Raw genomic sequence first — 18,834 nt, 5'->3', positions numbered from 1 at the left:
TATTTTAATTACCATTACAAGACTTTGTTAGGTACCATTGTGCTGTCACATGAAATTATTCTTTTGATATGGAGCTTTGAGAGTTGGCACTAACAACATACAAATAAACATCCCTGTATACAAGACAATATGTAAAAATGACACAAGATAAAAACACAGAGTGACATCCTCTTAACACAAGATATATTTTCAGCATGAGATGTCTTTTTATTCAGTGTAAACAGAGATGGGAAGTAACAGCATGCAAATACTTCGCTACTGTACTTTAGTAATATTTTCAGCCCTCTATCTCTACTTTACTTGAGTAGTTTTTTAAACTACTTTTTAGTTTTTCTCATTAGATTTTCAAACAAGTATCTGCACGTTATATTACATTTTCAAAACAGGCTACTGTTACTTTTGGTTTAACGCATTTGGGAGGGGTTAATATTTCGCTGCTGCCACACTGTGATCAAGTGAGCCCTCACATGTGAAGTGACAGTCAAGCTAGCCACACCCCCAGCCGCACCTATGTCCTACCATAATTTTTACTATTGTATTGTTCAATCCACTTCAACATTTGAAATATTATATATACATATATATACATATATATACATATATATATATATACATATACATATATATATATATACATATATATATATATATACTATAATATATATATACATATATATATATATACTAATATATATAATACAATATATATATAAAATATAGCATATATATATATACACATATATATATATAAATATATATATAAACACAATATATAACACATATATAAGATACATATATTATATATGTATGACATAATATATATATATGTACATATATATATAATAGTATATTATACATCATCACTCGAGATACTTATAAACATCATATCAATATACATATATATACATATACATATAATATATATACTAATACATATATATATATATATATATATATATATATACATATATATATACATATACTATATATATACATATATATATATATATATATACATAATATATATATATATACTATATATATATACTATATACAATATATATATATATACATATATAAAAATTAAATATATATATATATATATATATATATTTCTATTATAATATACATGTATATATATATACATAGAGAGAGAGATGCTGTATTTATCCTGCCACATAATGAAGAGTTACTGTACACTTTTACAGAGAGAACAATAATGATTTCCTGAACTATTCTTTATGGCTGAAATGTTAAATCAGTTACAGGGAGAAGGAACTCCGCTGCTTCACAAGGGTGGGATGGAGCAGGTGTGATTGTCCACAATGGAGTCCCGCAGTGAGCTGAGACTGAAGTCACTTGGATGATTGATGAAGCGTTTCTCCCACTGAAAATGATACGTCCGGATGAACAGAACCAACATTTAGGAATTTAGTTCATTAATATTGGTTAATATTGACATTTGAAGCTGGAATATAACAGCCCATTGTGTAGCTGGTTCATGATCTTTTACTTTTATTTGTTGTTACTAAGACTCGCATCTCCCTTACTTGTAGTAAGTTGTTCTTTATTCAAATGTTTGTACTCCAACAACTCTTTGTCATCTTATATGTAGATTTATACAGCCATAAGAGACATTATAGTCTCTTCACAAAAACAACAAACACCCAACCAGTAGAAGTAGATGGCTGCTCCTCCCTAAATCTCATTCTGATGGAGATCTCTCCCTGTTAAAAGGGAGTTCTTCCTTCCTGTCATCTCTTGCTCACAGGAGATTTTCTGATTGCTGATATTCTCCTTAACATTGCTGGGTCTGCCTTACAATATACAGTGTCTTAAGACCGCTGTTGTGAATAGAAGTTATATAAATAAACTCAGTTTGTTGATGAAACGGATAATAAAGTGTATATCATCTCTCTGTTTACAGAATCATCATGTGGGTTAGATTATGACTAACTATATCAAGAAACAGGGTGAGGCTCCAGAGTGAGCTAGCAGACTTTGAAATGAATGAATGAGATATTAGGGGAAAAACAAACAAACAAAAACATACATTTCTGAAAGCACAGTTAAAATATAGTTTACATATTTTTTACAACCCTACCCCATCAAAATCAGTTTGTCTTTCTTCAGTGAGGTCTGAGAGGCTTTGCCATTACTAGAAACAAATGTGCTACTCCCACTTAGTGGCTGTTGTGTAGATGATTTGCTTTGAGCTGCACAAAAATCAACAGAAACAGACAAATTTAATGTTCTTTATTAGTATTTTATTAACCATTACATGACCTTGTTAGGTACCACTGTGCCGGCACATGAAATTATCCTCTTTGATGTGGAGCTTTGATAACTGACACAAACAAGATACAAATGAACGTCCCTGTATACAATACTGATTTTAAACTCAAAATAATCAGCAATAAATATCTCAAAATGACACAAGATAAAATGAAGAACGTTCTCTTCATAACACAAAATGTCTTTTCAGTATGTGATGTGTTTTTATTCAGTGTAAACATTAAATTAAGGAGAAGGAAAAAAAAGTTTTGTTTCCAAGTTTTGGCCCTAAAATACCAAAGATAAAATGTAAATTTACAAGCCGATTCCCTACACTGAGATGGAGTTAAATGTCTCAAGGAGAAAAGTAAACATGTTAATTTAAAATTCAATAATCACTTCTACTACCAGAAGTCTTTACTGAAGTCTGAGGTTCCTCTGGTCTCAGAGCATGTGATTTGTCAAGACTAAGAATGAAAAATACACAGAAATGATTAAAAACTGATTTAAGCCCAGAGAATGAATAAGGCAAGCAAGCTCATACTGTATATACAGTCAAGGTTACTATTTACATGTTGGTGTTTACATGTGGTTCAGCAACTTCAGCTAACAGTGGAGGTGTGCTTTGGCTCCCCCTACTGGTTCAAGAGTCACACTGCTGACAGCAGTAATGAGCACTGACCTCCTCATGCTCTCGTGTACTCAGTATACTTAACGCAGTGGCTGACAACCAGAAGTCCAGTAACTTTAGAAACACCCACAGCCTGCTCTCACTCTCCCTCCATATCTGAGACTAAAATAATCACTCGCAGTAGTTTTATTTGTGTCACTATTCACATATTTCTGTAGTCCATCCAAGCTTCCAGTGTGCAGAAATGCTAATAATCAGGTCAAGTGTCACCACACAGCTGGATAGAAGGAGTAAAAGAAAACGCAGAGGTGCTGAGTCACTTTGTAATGTTGAAAGGAAATGATATACAAACATCCCCTTTGTAGTGAAAGCGGATAAGTTAGCTCAAAAACACCAGCATGAAAGTCATCACTCATTAGCAGCATTGCCTTCACAGATCCAGCTGAGCACAGCTGATCATATTAATTACTAACATCACAGATCATAGTTACATATGACCTCAGAGTAGCGTCCAGACCGAGGATCACAAAACCAGCACTGAACAAATAATTCATCATCAGCACTGTGTGTGACGTGAAAGAGTGAGACCTGAACGTGGCAGAGCCAGACTCACTCAGAGGAAACAGACTGAGGACAAGCTAACAATGAAACTTTGGACGCAAAAAAGAAAAAAGAATTAGTTCAACATTAAACAAAGACAGGATACACTGCTGTAAAAGAGTGAAGACAGGCTGGTCCTGAGTGACAGGTGTGCTGAGCTTAACAGCAGTAAGGATGGACACACTCATCCACTCATTAATTAATGTAGGCCTCAAAGGAGATTTTGCCTTTTTCTCCTTAGTTTAAAATGATGGCAAAATACTGAGAACCCAGAGTTCCAGTTTTCAGTGCTTCAAAAGAAACTTTGGACGATTTCTATCACACGGTCAGGTCAAGATTAGCTGAAGACTGTGGCCTGTGTGAAATTAAAAAGAAAAAAAAAGTCTCAGTTAAATCTCAGCTAAATTCTCTTTAAAGAGAACGAGACATAAACAAGGGCCTGTAACTTTAACAGAACTGTATTTAAAATGAATGTATGTATGTATGTAAAGTGTATATGTGCACTTGTGTGGACACCAAACAGGAGGAAGGGACTGCAGGCTGTGGGTGGAGCGAGTGGAGGCCAGTGCATGTGTGGGCTGCAGGACTCATGGTGGCGTCTCTGCGTTATTAGTTGTCGTCTTCTTCTTCACTGGCTTCTTCACTGTCTTGGTTTGAGTCTGGCCGCAGAAGAAGAAAATAAAGAGAGAGATTACTAGAGCTGATCAATCAAAGACTGGTAAAATGAGTGGTTTCACTAACAAGAGTACAAGTATTAGTTGCATTGTAACTGCTGCTCAAAGCATGTTTAATCTGTGTAAACAGTGAAAACAAAGTCTCCATAAAGAGCATCATGCAATTTCTGAGTGAACTGTTGATGCTGCAAAACACCACAGGAACATCTGATGTATATACAGTTGGTGCAGGTAGTATCACTTGCCTGTGTAATTACAGGTATGATTATATGAACTCACAGGCCACTTAATTGCTTGTGAAAGCATACATGTAATCTGTGGGTCAGAACTAAATGTAGGTCAAGAGGTAATGTGTGCAACATGAAATCATTTATCACCGTTTTATTGGAAATGAACTGTGTTATTAGTAACGAAATACATATATTACTATTACCAAATTAAAGTAGGTTAATTGTTGAGGAAGAAAAAAAATATTAGGAAATACTGACAATGCTACACTTATTGGTCAGATTATTAGGTACACCTTGCTAGTACAGGGCTGGGGCCTCGTCTGCCTTCAGAATTCTTCAAGGCACAGATTCAACAAGGTGCTGGAAGATTTCTGTCCACACCCATTCCCCCACATCCCAAAGATGCTCTATAGGACTGAGATCGGGTGACTGTAGAGCCCCTGGATATTTTCTCTTTTTCTGACCAGTCTCTGTAAACCTTAGAGATGAATGTGTGGGAAAACCTCAGCAGTTTCAGAAATACTCTGACCAACCCATCTGGCACCAAACAAACAAATCACTTTCAAAGTCACTTAAACAACATTTTCCCTCATGCTGATGCTCAGTTTGAACTTCAGCAGGTCATCTTGACCATGTCTACATGGCTAAATGCAGTTGCTGGGTAATGAGCATTGGAAGGTGCACTTAAAGTGGCTAGTGACTGTTGTAATATACAATTTAAGAAAATTGCCCTGTGATTGACAAATCTACAAAGCGTTTGTGCATGTATGCCCTACCTCTGTCTTAGCAGCAGCAGGCTTCTTGGTTGCCTTGACGCTGGTACTGCGTTTGTGCCCTTTATCTCCCACATCCTCATCAGAGTGTTCGGTCCTTGTGTCTGACAGGTCAGAGCTGTGTTGGGACGATGTGTCATCAATAAGGGACGCGGCTGCCACAGAGCGAGCTGCAGGACAGGACAGAGATTGATGGACAGTCAGTGAGAGAAGCTGAGTGTTCAGAGTGACATCACCACATGATCTGAGAGACACCAAACATCACACTTCTGCATTTTACTGCTGCCACAGAACTGCTTAATTTACAGATTTATTTGGTGTAGCCTTGAACCAGTGCATCATCACAGACAGAGCCTTTGGCGCCACCTAGTGGAGACTTCAATTTATCTATTTTTTTAATAATATACAGCCACCAGTTTTAAAATAAAGAGAAAAAAAATGAGTCACTTCCATCTTTTTAAGTGTTTGTTTTGTTGTTTTCATTTACCCATTTTCCAGAGACTCAAATTAGCTTGTGAAATCATTTTTATCCTTTGCTTTTGGGAGACATAAAATCAGAAGAACTGGCCCATTAGATTACAAAGTTTTCTTTGCAAATGTTAAATTAGGAAGGAAACTAAACTGTTTGTGTGACATCTAGAATAGAAAAAGTGTTTTACTGAGTTAAATTAGAAAAATTCCAAACAGCAACTTTAGGAGCTACAACTCGTTACTTTAGTGATGATCTGCAGATCATTTAGAATAAAAAAGAAAAGAAAAGTAATCCAAAATAAATAATTTTGAACTTGCTAGTTCATAAAAGTTAGGGTCTACTCATTTACTAACGCCACGGCAGATTTCAGTTGAACTCTGACTTCAGTGTTTTGTTTCAGCTGTTTTCAGTCTGGTTTTAGAAGTCATGTGTAAATGAACAAAAAGAAAAAAAAAATGCATTGTACATATTAAAATGCACCACTCGGCCCCGTGACTTCATTGTTTCAGTGTCTCTCTGTATTCAGCTCACAGCTTGTACCCACACAGTTAGCCAGCCGGCAGTGCAGCGAGACACAAAGAGACCTCCTTCCAAGCCTCCCCTCCCACTGGAATCACATGTTTTCACCCCGGCTCGATCCTCTTTGCACTGCCTCCCTCAGCCACCCTTCTTTCCCCACCCTTTCTTCCCACCCTGCAGTGCTTTAAATCACATGACTCCACTTGGCTGAAGTAGTCCCAGTCCTGCTCTGAAGTTAAATAAAGGAAGACTTCGTCGTCACGCTCTGGGTCAGTCAGCAAGCTGCAAACACAGCTTGAGTGTATTCATGCACTGTACAACTCCGTGTTTCTCTACTTGAAGCTGCTGCTGATGTCGTGTGGGAGATGCGTGTTGTGCGGGCTTACTCTGCCGTGCAGCGGTGCTCTTGGCCCGGGGCAGCGTGCTCGCGCCTGAGCTCATCTCATCCATGGGGTCCCGTCTCATGCGGGCATCGGGAGTGTGCAGAGCCAGCTCATCGTCAGCGTTGATGAGGGTGAGGTCCTGCATGCTGAAACTCCGCAGCTTGTCTGACAACACGCCCTGCCCCTGGGCGTCACAGCAGGAACAAAATCAGGCATATTAGATATGCAAAACCACCATTACTCAGAGCTCAGAAGAAAACAGTTTTCAAAAGTTCATTTTTTACAAATCTGCCAATGATTATGTGGTGAAGCTGATTAATATTTGGAAGACCCCACTTTGGATTCTGGGAAAGTGAGATGACCAATTTTGGCTACAATTATTTAACTTACTAAACAGAATAATCAACAGGGTAATCAATATGAAAATAATCCAAGTGGAGCTTTAATAAAAAGCAGCTGCACAGAAAATATTTGCCTTTACAAGCAAATGTGTGTGAATACTTGAGGACATTGATAAATGCGATCTGTGATCCTGTGTTTGGGACAAATGACAAATGTTAGAGAGTGCATGTTTAACTAATATGGAATTTTGTATTAAGGAACAAACAACAAGCTTTACTATAAATATAGAACAAGTGTCTGCAGCAGCTATAAGCCTTTAGTACAGAATGATTTAGTAGCGCCAACTTCCTGTTTCGCAGCTTACAAGAACAACTGTTCAGTATCTTAATAGCACGCTTCACTATTACAGTTGCACAGCTAATCTGACGAAAGTCAGAAAAAGTTATTTAGTCCAGTCACCTGGTCACATAAAATGCACATCCACCATGAAAGGTCATCCTAGTTATTGGTTGAAAACCAACAAAAAAGCCTTAAACCTTAGAAACTGTGATTCTTACAAATGTGTTGTGTATAGTCAACAAATAAAAAGATTTCAAATATCATGTCACAACCTCTGACCTCTCCTTCAAAAGCTATACACTGATCTGAAGGCCAAAGTGCTAATAATGATATGTAGAGCTATTTAAAACTATTATCTGAAAGCATACACATCTGGGGATGTAGAGATGATATATAGGGACCTGTCACTTTATTATGTACATTACAGTAAGAGGTCCCATTAAAGTAAAATACTGCCCAGAGAGTGAGCTGGCTTGGTGGAGGTTTGTTAATGTTCTTCCGTGAATAGAACAAAAAACTCATTTAGAAAATAAATTCGGAGCCCACTTAATTATGAGACTAATCGTTAGAGGAAGCTCAACTACTGACAGTCATCTCAGTCCTCTTTTCTAGCTGTACAAGTGAGTTAATAACAACATTATTTACCATTTGGCCGAAGTTTGTATTTCACATGCAAACAGAAAAGCAGAGGCATCTATGTGGGGACATTTAAACACAGTCACCTTGGTGGCTGCAGTGACGGCAGCATTAGCAGCCAGGTTGAGACCCCGTTTTCCAAACTTCATCATGGTCTCATAACTTCTGTCTTTGGCCTGCGCAATGTACTCATCTATCTCCTGCAGCACAAAGGACAGTACACAGGGAGGAGTTAGAGACGACACTTTGAGTCATCAGGACAAAGAGTCATATCATTTCAGTGTGGACTTATTCTTTTTACCTTCTCTTTATTTGACAGGGTGGGGTGGACAAACTTGCGGTAGAGGACACTGGAGCCCTTGGTGTACGGAGACAGCAGCCAGATCACAAACGCAATCTTTAGCTCGAAGTAAAATGGAAACCTGGATAATTAAACACAGAGTTAATCAATCGGCAGAGACGTAAAGGAAACAACACACTGAGCAAAAGGTATGCATGAGTGGTGTATAGATTAGGATGCTAAAGTAGGAAAAGAAAACAAAAAAGATCCTTCAAGAGATTATTGTATTAAAAATCAGCAGCAGAACATTAAAGCATCTATTGATTTTTTATTTTACAAGTGGTTCATTTATTATAAGCGCGTGAAGAAAGAGGGTTACAATCACAAGCAGCTCCCGACTCACCATGATAGGAGCAGGTCTGTGACCGTTTCTGCTGTGCTGAACAATGCAAACACTATCCAGTACATCATCCACTTCACCTGGACACACACACACACACACACACACACACAGGGAGAGAACATGATTAAAAATAGTACCACAGCATCCAGTTCGCATGTGCTGAGACACGTGGCACTAAACAGAGGTTACGCACACAGACATCCCTACACAGAAATCGGACACATGCTTCAGTCCATTCGCATCACATCACTGTGCATGGGCACATCTGAGACAAAGAGAGATGCGAGTCATCTTCTAAACTGGTCATTTACAGGCAAATTAACTTTGTAGCTAATATCAGATAAATCATCAGTCATCAAATACACTGATACATTCAACATAAGAACAGCTCTGAGTGGTAATGGTGCATTTAAAGACATTAACAGGCCGCGGCGACGCAGCCCCGAGAATGCACCAAACGGCGAATCATTCGGATCGTTAGAAATGAGCCAAACAAGAGAAGAACGAGGATGAGAGCAGCTCTAAAAATGGCGTCTCCCTTCTCTCCCCCTCTCACACTTCCCCGCCCCATATTCGCTCCTTCTGTGGCCGTCTGCCTGAGCAGCGACTGAGAGGGTGGGTTGCCATAGTAACCAGCCAGGAGGAGACTGTTCTCCAGTGCAAATCTAGGCTGAGGGCCAGAGTGCTGCCATCTCCCCACCTCTCTCTCATGCAGTGATGAAGTAATCAGGAAGAGCCCCAATCAGCTGTGTTTAAAAATATCCACAGTGATCAAAAACCCAGGCACTTTCCGAACGATGAAACATTATCGTATTAAAGAGTTGGCCGGTTTCATACAATCTTCATCCTTTGGATTTTAGTCCAAACATCCAATAGACTGACTGACTGAATAAAGTGAACCTTTATTTCACTTTAAACCAAAGCAAATCATTCATGTGGAATCTCATCATATATGTTTCTTTTAAAAAAGTCAGTTAAACTTCAGGGATATCAATCTGTCCATTTAGGAAGCTTAAACCATTGTGAGTCAGGTGCAGGTGCTTTCAACGGGCCCACAGGAGAGGCAACAACAAGACCACCTGGATACAGACAACAGTCTAGCATCCTCTCCTGACTGATCAGTGTCCAGCTTTGCTTTTTGCTACACTCGTTGTAACCAATTATAGCATGAAAAGGTACATTCATGTTCAAAGCTCCTCCAGGAGGGCACATCATGTTTATGAGTTAAACTTGTGCCCCTGAATTATTTTGAGCAATGCAATACAGTCTGTTATTCAGTGCTGGATCCAGCACAGACATCCATTTAAAAATATGACAATTTTTACAGGTCTGAATCATTTGCAATTGTGAAATAAATAAATAAATAAATAAATAAATAAATAAATAAATAAATAAAGTTTAACTATTAAAACAAAATACATTCTGGGGTCTAAAATGACAAAGAAAAAATGAAAAAAAATTTGAATGTTTGAGGATTTGAAATTTTGAGTCATTTTGAAAAGTAAAAACAGTTTCATGCTCCAGTGTTTCTTCCTGGTTTATTGTTGTAATCTTAGTCTCCCCACCGCCCCAACTTCATTCTGAATGTTTTCAGGGCTTTCTGCATTTCATTCTCTGTCTCGACTGAGTTCCCCTGCGCCTTATTTCCCCTCTTCCTAGTGTGAATTTAGGACAAATTCCAACAACCCCAATAACACCTCTACTCACACACACACCGCTCACTCCTCTTGTGTTTGCATGGAGAGTCCACTATGTCGAGTGCTGTGAAAGTGTAAAGCTCTCCAGCACTAACTCTGCACTGACGCAGATTTTCCAACCATACTCTGAAGCTGCAGCACCTGTTTTGTTTTGATTTGTATTTTCCACCAAGTGATGAACACGATCATAATGCATCCATCTGATAGGGGTATGAAATTGCCGAAGATTGTGTTCCTGTTTCCATCGGAGAGGTGAGGTCAGAGCAAAGCTTGAAGAGACCCTTCAGCATCCATGAGAGAGACTGCTTGGAGATTCGAGTATTTTCCTAATCCGGATTTCCTCTCCGTATCTTTGTTAGGCTGTGATCTAGTCTTCCTCTTGTTTCTCCAGTTAACTCCTGTGCATTTGCCCCCCCCCCTTTCTTTTCTGTTACTGTTGCCCTAGCTCATAGATTACAAAAGATAAGATTTGTAGATGTAGATCAAACCGACACTGAAACATGTTTGTGGGACTATGTTTGTGGGGTGGTTTTGCCTCCACTGCATCAACTTTACCCAAGTGCACTCTGTGCTTAACATGCTAAACCCTTCAGTTGGTGCTCTTTTTTTTAGAAAGACTCCTACAGCAGCTGAATAAATCACCCAACCACATCTCTTTGCAAGAATTACGACTAGACCAAAAAGAAGACTGAAGAGTGTCGACTGTCACGGACTTTCAACCACAGTCACCAGATCTCAACTTGAAAGCACTTGAAAAATGAGGAAGCCAAACATTGCAGATAGCCAAAGAAGCTCTTTGGGACATCATCTAATCATCCTAACACGAATTATAGGATTTGCTTTAACCTTTACAGACAACCTTTTATTGTCTTTAACAACCAGCTACTTGTCTAGTGCTCAGTCCAATTCATCCCGATAGGCTCTCACAATACAGTGCACCACATGACCCTGCAATTATCAGGAGCTGCATGTAAATTCATATAATGTTAGCAAGGGTAGCGTTAAAATACCCTGAACTAAGTCCCACATTTTAAGGTCCTGTCACAATAAATGCTTCAGGTTTATAAATCAGAACTTCATAAAGATCTACGCAGAACGGAAAAAGAATCAGGAAGAATCCAAAGTGCAGGATTTGTTCCGTCTTTTAGTGTTTTTATGGTGCATAAACGCCCTTCTTTTATGAAGGCTGGTGTGTCCTAGTTAAACTGCAATCCCATGCCTCTAGCCTTGTCTGGAACACCCCGATCATAAGCATGATTCCTATTTTTGTTAGTCTTCAAATGATAACGGCCAAAGAAACGGAACGGGCATTGCAGAAAACATGACAACAGAAATTACTCCAAGTAATTAATAAGCTTGCTCTGATGAAACAGAGCATTTCTCTGCCTCATGTTGATTCTCAACACATTAGAGGAGAAATAGCTGGCAGGCGCTCAGGGCAAAACACCCTAAAGGTCAAACAGAGCAGACAGAGCTCAAAAATGGTTTGCTGAAGTTTAGTAACCAGGGGTTATACTCACATATTCCTTCACATTCTTCGTTTTGACGGCCTTATACGAGGAGTACGCCGGGTAGAGCGTCCCAAAGGCAAGGCTGCAAAAAAAGCAGACAAGACTGGGTCAGAGGAAGGGGCTTCAGCTTCAGCTAGAGAACATGGCCTCTGGGTGTTGACTCTGACACCTCACAAACGCACTCCCACACAGCAGCCACATCTGCTCTGAGCTTCTATGAAACACAAAAGGACGACATGCACTTGAGCAGAGCTCAAGTGCATGTGGTTTTAATCCGCATGGTGATGCCACGAAAGAAGTGCTGGGCAGTGACTTGTCAAAACAAAGTGGCCTGATAATGAGTAGAAACAATGTAATGGAGTCAGGAAGACTGCAGTGAGCTAAAATGGAAAAAACACACAGTTTCCACCAGGGGTGGGTCACCATGTGTTAGAACACGTGCACACTGGGACATTGTGCAAACACAGCCTTGTTTTTGATGTGCATTTGATCGCATCCTCTGCCACTGTGCTGATATGTGCTGATTTGACAGGATACTGAACGCTGAGTGAGGCGACTGCAGGGAGAGCTCAGATCAGAAGGGCCATGCAAGTTTGCCTACAGTGCAAACCAATAGCTGGGTTTAAACCCTTAATGTAAATAAAGGTTGAATGCCAATTACAGAGGTAGCCTAGCATCTATTTTTTTCCCCCCCTTCCTTAAGTAGGTCTTCTGTCCCAGTGTTCGACTACGCTGCTCAGTGATGTGTGCTGCTCCGTACAGTGAGCCGACATGACTCGTAGCAGGCCTCCGAGCCAGCGGGCTCCCAGAGCAGACGCCCTGTGCCTCTTTGTGTCCTCATTGAAAGCCCACTACTGACCTTACGGTCACTCTGTCCTCTTGTTCAGTCTAGGAAATATTTTAGTGTTCACTTCTTTAGGTTAGACTAATAAACTAGCTGTAAAAACAGGAGAAAAGAAACAGGCTGGCCACCCTTTAAAAACTGGGCCAGATGCACATTTAAAGCACAAAGACAAGAAATGACTAATCTTGTGTGCTGGATAATCAGCGGGCATTATGATGCATATTCAAGTCACATTGTTTGCCTTCAGTAGACACATGACTACCTGAGGTGTAGTGAAGTGGAAGATGCAGGCAGCTGGAAGCCAATAACAGTAACAGTTTGCTTATGTAATCAAGGAAAAGCAGAACATTTATAGGGATGAAGCATCATTTCTACACCTGGGCCTTCCAAAGGCATCATGATGTTCGACTTTAAGGTTAGCAGTTGATGAGCACACAGTATCTGGACATTTCACTAGAGATGGGACAGCACCGGTGCAGCACTGTGAAGTGTCTGCATAATGGATCAAGATAATGACAGCTGGCTTTAGTTGAGTCATCCACACAGTGTGGATGTGGCGTGTTCAGGTGGAGGCCTAGAAGTGATCTGCTGATACCGCTTGTCCGTCTTATTAAGCCCCACTGCTAGTGGCATATGAATGGATGGACACACATCCCTGGCTGGGCTGTTGGGCTTCTTTAGCCTTGCACCACATTTTACCAACTCGTGTTGGTACGGCGCCTAGTTACATTCACAGAGGGCTATTTAAAAGTAAAAAGCAGTGGCTGGCAGCTCGGAGTCTGTTTACTTGTGTGCAGCGAGGCTGGCATGTTAAACAGGCTGCACTTTCCCTGCCAACACATTATCTGTCAGGTGGTTACAGTTACTGACTAGCCAGCCCGCGTTAGCTACGAGCGGCTAGCAAGCGCTGGATGCAGATTGTGCTGCATCATTGTGCTGATTAAAGAAACGGCGGTGGTTATTGAACACAGGAGCTTTAAACGCCCCTCTCTGAATGCCAGGATATCTAATGTATTTATTTTTCCCCTACACGTGAAGTGTATGTATAAAAAGGACAAGAAACGGACAGCCTAGCTAGTCGGCGTTCAGCATCACACAGCTGATGAAAGGAGCCGTTATGGTGTTTAAGAATAAAAAAAACAGATTCAACCCTGCCCATACTCACACAACTATCCTCGAGATAATCCAGGATACCATCTTGCTGGACCGCCAGCCTTCGAGGCTTTCCCCCCAGCTTCTAGGAAATCTAGTCGGCTAGTAAGCGGGCTAGGTGGCCCCCATTCCCCTCCAGGACGAGCTGTGATGAGAGCCAGAAGGCTGCTGTGCCGTCAGGTAGGCTAACAGCAGCTGGAGATGTGCTCTGCAGTGTGTAGCTCCAGACTGCTCTGCTCTCTATCACCACCAACACCACCGCTGATGAACAAGACTGGCTCTTAAAGGGCCAGAGTCACTCTGATAAATCTGTAGTTTTAGCTTCAAAATGTGGCCCATGGTGCTCCTCCTAGTTAACCAGCAGTGGCGCACAATACAACCTTAGTCATCTACATTATTAAACTACTAAAGAACTGATTTCATCCTTTTCTTTCATAATTTTGCTGTGCAATCACAGTCTGCTCACTGACAAGGACCAAAGCCTAGCACAGTCATACCAGGTTTATCCTAGTGAAAACCCACACAGTGCTGGTCTCCTTTTTATGATCATTATTTTTTATTATGTCCATGAGACCGATCTGTGGATAAATGATTTAGGCTCATAAGAGAGGGATTCAACATTTCTCTGAAGACTTAAAGATGTAAACACACTAAACACAGTCCCACAAGATACTGAGTTTAAACATTTGATAAGTTACTCAGTTAAGCAGAAAACTGAGTGAAGAGGTCAACTTATCAAAAAGTAGCCTGTGGAGTCCCATTGATTACTTTATATTTTGTCTCTAAGGAACCAGACTTCCCGTGGGTCTTTCAAAGTTTTTCTTTTGAAAGTGGCTGCTTCTTTAGCGATTTTCAATCCAGTCCTTGTACCCGACCATTGTCAGAGGAATGTTTGTGTTGTTTTCAATTAAGACACTTAACACTAACATATGAAACATTTCCAAGGGATCTACCAATGTTGCATCTTCCAAGTCAAACAAGGACTGGTTTGGGACTGCACTTCAGCCAATGCAAACATACTGCCAATGCAGTAAAGACACAATAGAACTATCAGTCATGGATTGGCCTCCCCAGAGCCCCAAACCTCAACATTATTGAAGCAGTGTGGGATCATCATGACAGAACGAAACAAAAGGTATCCCTGAATGTTGTTTAAGAAGCCTGGGGAAGTATTCCTGAACAATACTTAGTATCACTGCACCCAATTTACATTTTCCCAGCAAATTATAAAGAAATGGGTGACTCAAGACTTTTGCAGAGCACAACATAACTGTGAACTGCATCTCTGTTTTGGGATGTTTGACCAAACAGGCAATCAGATACCAGCAAACTTGTATTTTAATACCATCTACATCTTAGCGGTGCATGGGTAGAGGCTTTATGGGTTAAAAAAAAAAAAAAAAGATCAGAGAAGCAGCAGTTTTTGTAAATTTTATTGTGAAAAATCAAACAGACTGCTAGATCAATATATATATTGATACAATGTTAATGGCCAGTAGTTCTGTTCAGCTGCAATTGTGATTCTTGAACCATGTTGGAAGTCTGCAGTTCATTCAGCCCACATGACAAAGACAAGTGAAAAAAAACTGCCCTCCTTTGAAGCCCCACCCAACCAATTATTACCTTGTGGTGTATAAAAAAAAAATTTAAAAAAAAAAGACTTCTTACTCTAAAAGTGAAATAAGAAAACTAAAAATACAAAACTTTGGTCTGCTTCCCTTGACTGGCTGTTTTCACAAATTCATTTCAGCCACAGAGGGCAGAAACAATCAGCTGTTTAAAAACTTAAACAGAAAAAAAAAAAATCTACAAAAAACAGGTTAACCTCGCTCCTATTGAAGAAAGATAATATCAATGTCATCAAAATAGGAAAGTTAGCCCAGTACTCACATTTTTGTCAGTTGCTTATATTGTAGCTGAACCTCTGCTTCAAAGGCACGTCAGCTTTTACCTCCCTTACTCTCACGTCTTACATGTACAATGAAAACAGAACAAACACACTGACCTTAAATACAGAGTTAACCAAAATCAGAAAAAAAAAAAAAGGAAAACAACTAGACAAGTTTGAGCGTACTGTGTAACAGCGATAAAGGACTTCCTTCATCGAAGCGCTGATTCATCCCTCCCCATCCAATCAAATGTACAGTCTTCCCACACAAACCTTCACTGCCCCCAAAACAACCTACACTATCTCTGTACTCTGCGCTGTGCAGCTGGTACTTGTTTATGTAGGTATGAAATGTATGCGCTGTGTGCATGTAGTGGAGTGGTCTTCAGAGGCCAGCGGTTTGAGGAGACGAGTAAGGGCGCGTTAGTTTGGATTCGTGGGCCTTCAGCGTCCCAATGGCGTCCTTCACTGCGTGATAGATGATGTTCTTCACCTGAGGGTAAAAAATACAACAAAACAGTGGTGAGACAACACCAGACACAAAACACCTCACACCGATAAGAAATGATAACTTTTCAATGCTGCTGTGAGAAAAAAAAAAGTTCTTTTATTATCTTACTTTGAAGAGTATCATCGTGCTTTTCCTTTTATTTAACAAAAACATAGCATTGTTATATGTAAACACATGCTGTGCTGTGTTTGACTATAAAACAGAGACAGAACAATCAGCTTTTCCCAGTGAGAACTCTATAAACATGCTGCTGCGTTATAGTGAAGAATGGCCTCTAATATAAACATCCACCTTTGTAACAGTGTATACACTCACTGATCACTTTGTTACACCTGTTCAGCTGCTGGTTAATGCAAATATCCAATCAGCCAATTACATGGCAGTAATTCAGTGGAGCTACGTGTGTAGACATGGTCAAACTGAGTATCTGAATGGGCAAGAAAGGTGATTTAGGTGACTTTAAACATTTATCTGCTGGGATTTTCCCACACAACAATCTCCTGAGCTTACAGGGAACGGGTCTGAAAAAGTCAGAATTTCAAAGAGCATGAAAACATGGATCCATCCAACTTTAAGCCACTCAGTACTAGCTGAGCAACACTGAAGCAATCTCACAAAGCACTAATCATCTCAAACAGGTTTTTCAAACATGACCAAGAGTTCACTGCACTCAAACAACCTCCACAGTTAACAGATCCCAATCCAATAGAGCACCTGATGTGGTAGAACAGAAGATTCCCGTCATGGATGTAGAAACTGTGTGATGCTGTCATGTCAATGTGAATGAAAATCTGAGGAATGTTTCCAGCACCTTGTTGAATCTATGCCATGAAAAATTAAAACTAATCTAAAGACAACCCCATTACCAGCCAGGTGTAACTAATGAAGTGTCCGCTGAGTGTGTATATATATACACAAGGGTTAACAAAACAGACACAAGAGTGTATGAAAGGTGAACAATATAAATTGTGCCTGTTTCTTTAAACCCTTCAATTTTTAACACTTTATAATGCTTCTCAGGCTTCAGCCCCAGTTTATAGATGACATACTGGTAACCAATCTTAATTTTATAGTTTTTAAATAACTGTCAGCAACTAATAAACTCTTTGTTCCAATAAAAAGATCATAAAACTGTGAACACAGAGTTAAGTAAACTATAGCCTACAGCTTCAAGCGACACAAGCAAACATCGTCCTCTAGTATAAACCATCCAAATAAGACATAAAACTACACACTGAGAGGAAAAACACACCCACCTGGAGTTTATCTTCATGGTTTGTGTGAGTAGTGGACAGGTGTCTGAACTCCTGGGTCAGCCTGAAACAGTGCCTCACATGCTCGGGAGACACAAAGTCCTCCGCCACCTTGATACAGCTGTACAGGTTGTGCACCTGAGTGTGCAGAAAGGACAAATGTGTTCATGGAGGTGTGAGAAAAATCACAAAAAACAGGCAGGTCTGTTGAATCACAGGGTATGTGTACAGCTCCACTTTTCATATAAAAACAGTCTGACCTGGTGGGGAGCTCCAGCAGGGATAAATACAGCATCTCCTAAGAACTGTACAATGGCCCAACCCTGGACGCCATATTCTTCGTAGAGCCTGCGGCGGAGCACCTGGTCCAGGTACCAGCTCTGGTCATGAATCGGGTCGTGATCTGGCGGGTTCTCTTGACCTTGTTCTTCTCCCACCTGCGAAAGGTCAGGACAAGCCATTGCTTAGAAAGAATGAGCTTTTAAGTTAAAGTTCCCCAGCTGGCTAATTTTTGTTTGTGAACTTTAATCATCTTCTGCAGAAATCAAGCTATCGTTCTACCCCAGTTTTATTTATCCAATGACAATCCTGTCCTCACAGTTTATGGTTACAAAATGTTACGGCTACAGCTAGCGACAAGCCAGCCTGAAACAGATCTGCCGGCTTGCTGACCTTGCGAAGCAGCTCCCTGATTTTCTCTGCGTCCTTGGCAGCATAGATGTGCCAGAGAGCTCCAGGCTTCTCCTTTCCCTCGTGCACCCTCCTCTTCGTCATTTCATCCACATCGCCTTCCTCAATGGTGGTCAAGACCTCTGGAGACCAAACATAAACAAACAACAGCTGTAATCAGCACTGTCTCTATAACAGCTGTAAGAGAAGTTAGTTTATTTGACTTTTAGTGGCCTTTTTAAATTAGCTTTTGCACTGTGATTGTTAAATTTTTCCACAGCACTTTAAACACTACTGTGTTTTACTCGATTCCATTTCCATGAATGACTAAGCTAAGTGCTGGGACAGTGATTGGAAGTGCTAAATCTACATATTTTTTCTTTAAATAGAACAATTTCATTCATATACATCCATCACAGACTTTTTCTTGGCAGAAACGGTGCAGGGATATAGTTCTCAACTGGTGACAAATGACCTAAGAGGACATCAATGCTGTAAGAGTTTTATTCTGAAGTGCACTAAAAGCTCAGAATCTGCATCTTCCATGACACAAGCATGCCAAGCAGCAGGCCTGTGTGCTCATGGGTTTTCAATGAACTGTGACCACCGTATTTCCTCAAATACTGACCATGACTTTTATGTACCTCAACTGCTGAAGCAGGTCTGTATCAAGAGGCAGGTTTACTTTCTAATGTCTTGTTTGTTTTTTTAAAAAGATATTTTTGGTCTTGTCTCAGTAGGAATACTTTTTTA

General features: G+C 40.1%; 2 protein-coding genes across 2 annotated transcripts; both read right to left on the bottom strand.

The window, feature by feature from the left end:
• Positions 1-2,241: 2,241 nt before the first annotated feature.
• Positions 2,242-14,466, bottom strand: LOC102314371 (receptor expression-enhancing protein 2). The gene is made up of 8 exons (XM_005952598.3): positions 13,774-14,466; positions 11,774-11,846; positions 8,557-8,633; positions 8,175-8,295; positions 7,960-8,073; positions 6,560-6,740; positions 5,186-5,352; positions 2,242-4,164 (listed from the first exon to the last, which is right to left on the bottom strand). Exons 1-8 carry the CDS (start codon positions 13,803-13,805, stop codon positions 4,093-4,095), a joined length of 837 nt encoding a protein of 278 aa, XP_005952660.1. The 5' UTR covers positions 13,806-14,466; the 3' UTR covers positions 2,242-4,092.
• Positions 14,467-15,792: 1,326 nt separating this feature from the next.
• On the bottom strand, positions 15,793-18,824 carry LOC102314671 (lysine-specific demethylase 3B). The gene is made up of 4 exons (XM_005952599.3): positions 18,085-18,824; positions 17,673-17,849; positions 17,416-17,550; positions 15,793-16,141 (listed from the first exon to the last, which is right to left on the bottom strand). The coding sequence occupies exons 1-4, from the start codon at positions 18,184-18,186 to the stop codon at positions 16,034-16,036; spliced, it is 522 nt and encodes a 173-aa protein (XP_005952661.1). The 5' UTR covers positions 18,187-18,824; the 3' UTR covers positions 15,793-16,033.
• Positions 18,825-18,834: the final 10 nt, after the last annotated feature.

The sequence above is a fragment of the Haplochromis burtoni genome, unplaced genomic scaffold (genome assembly GCF_018398535.1).
Source record: "Haplochromis burtoni strain Fernald_Lab_line unplaced genomic scaffold, NCSU_Asbu1 Contig_1868, whole genome shotgun sequence".
Classification (NCBI taxonomy): Eukaryota; Metazoa; Chordata; class Actinopteri; order Cichliformes; family Cichlidae; genus Haplochromis; species Haplochromis burtoni.
The sequence above is the reverse complement of the archived record's forward strand: the minus strand, read 5'-3'. Positions and strand labels throughout refer to the sequence as shown.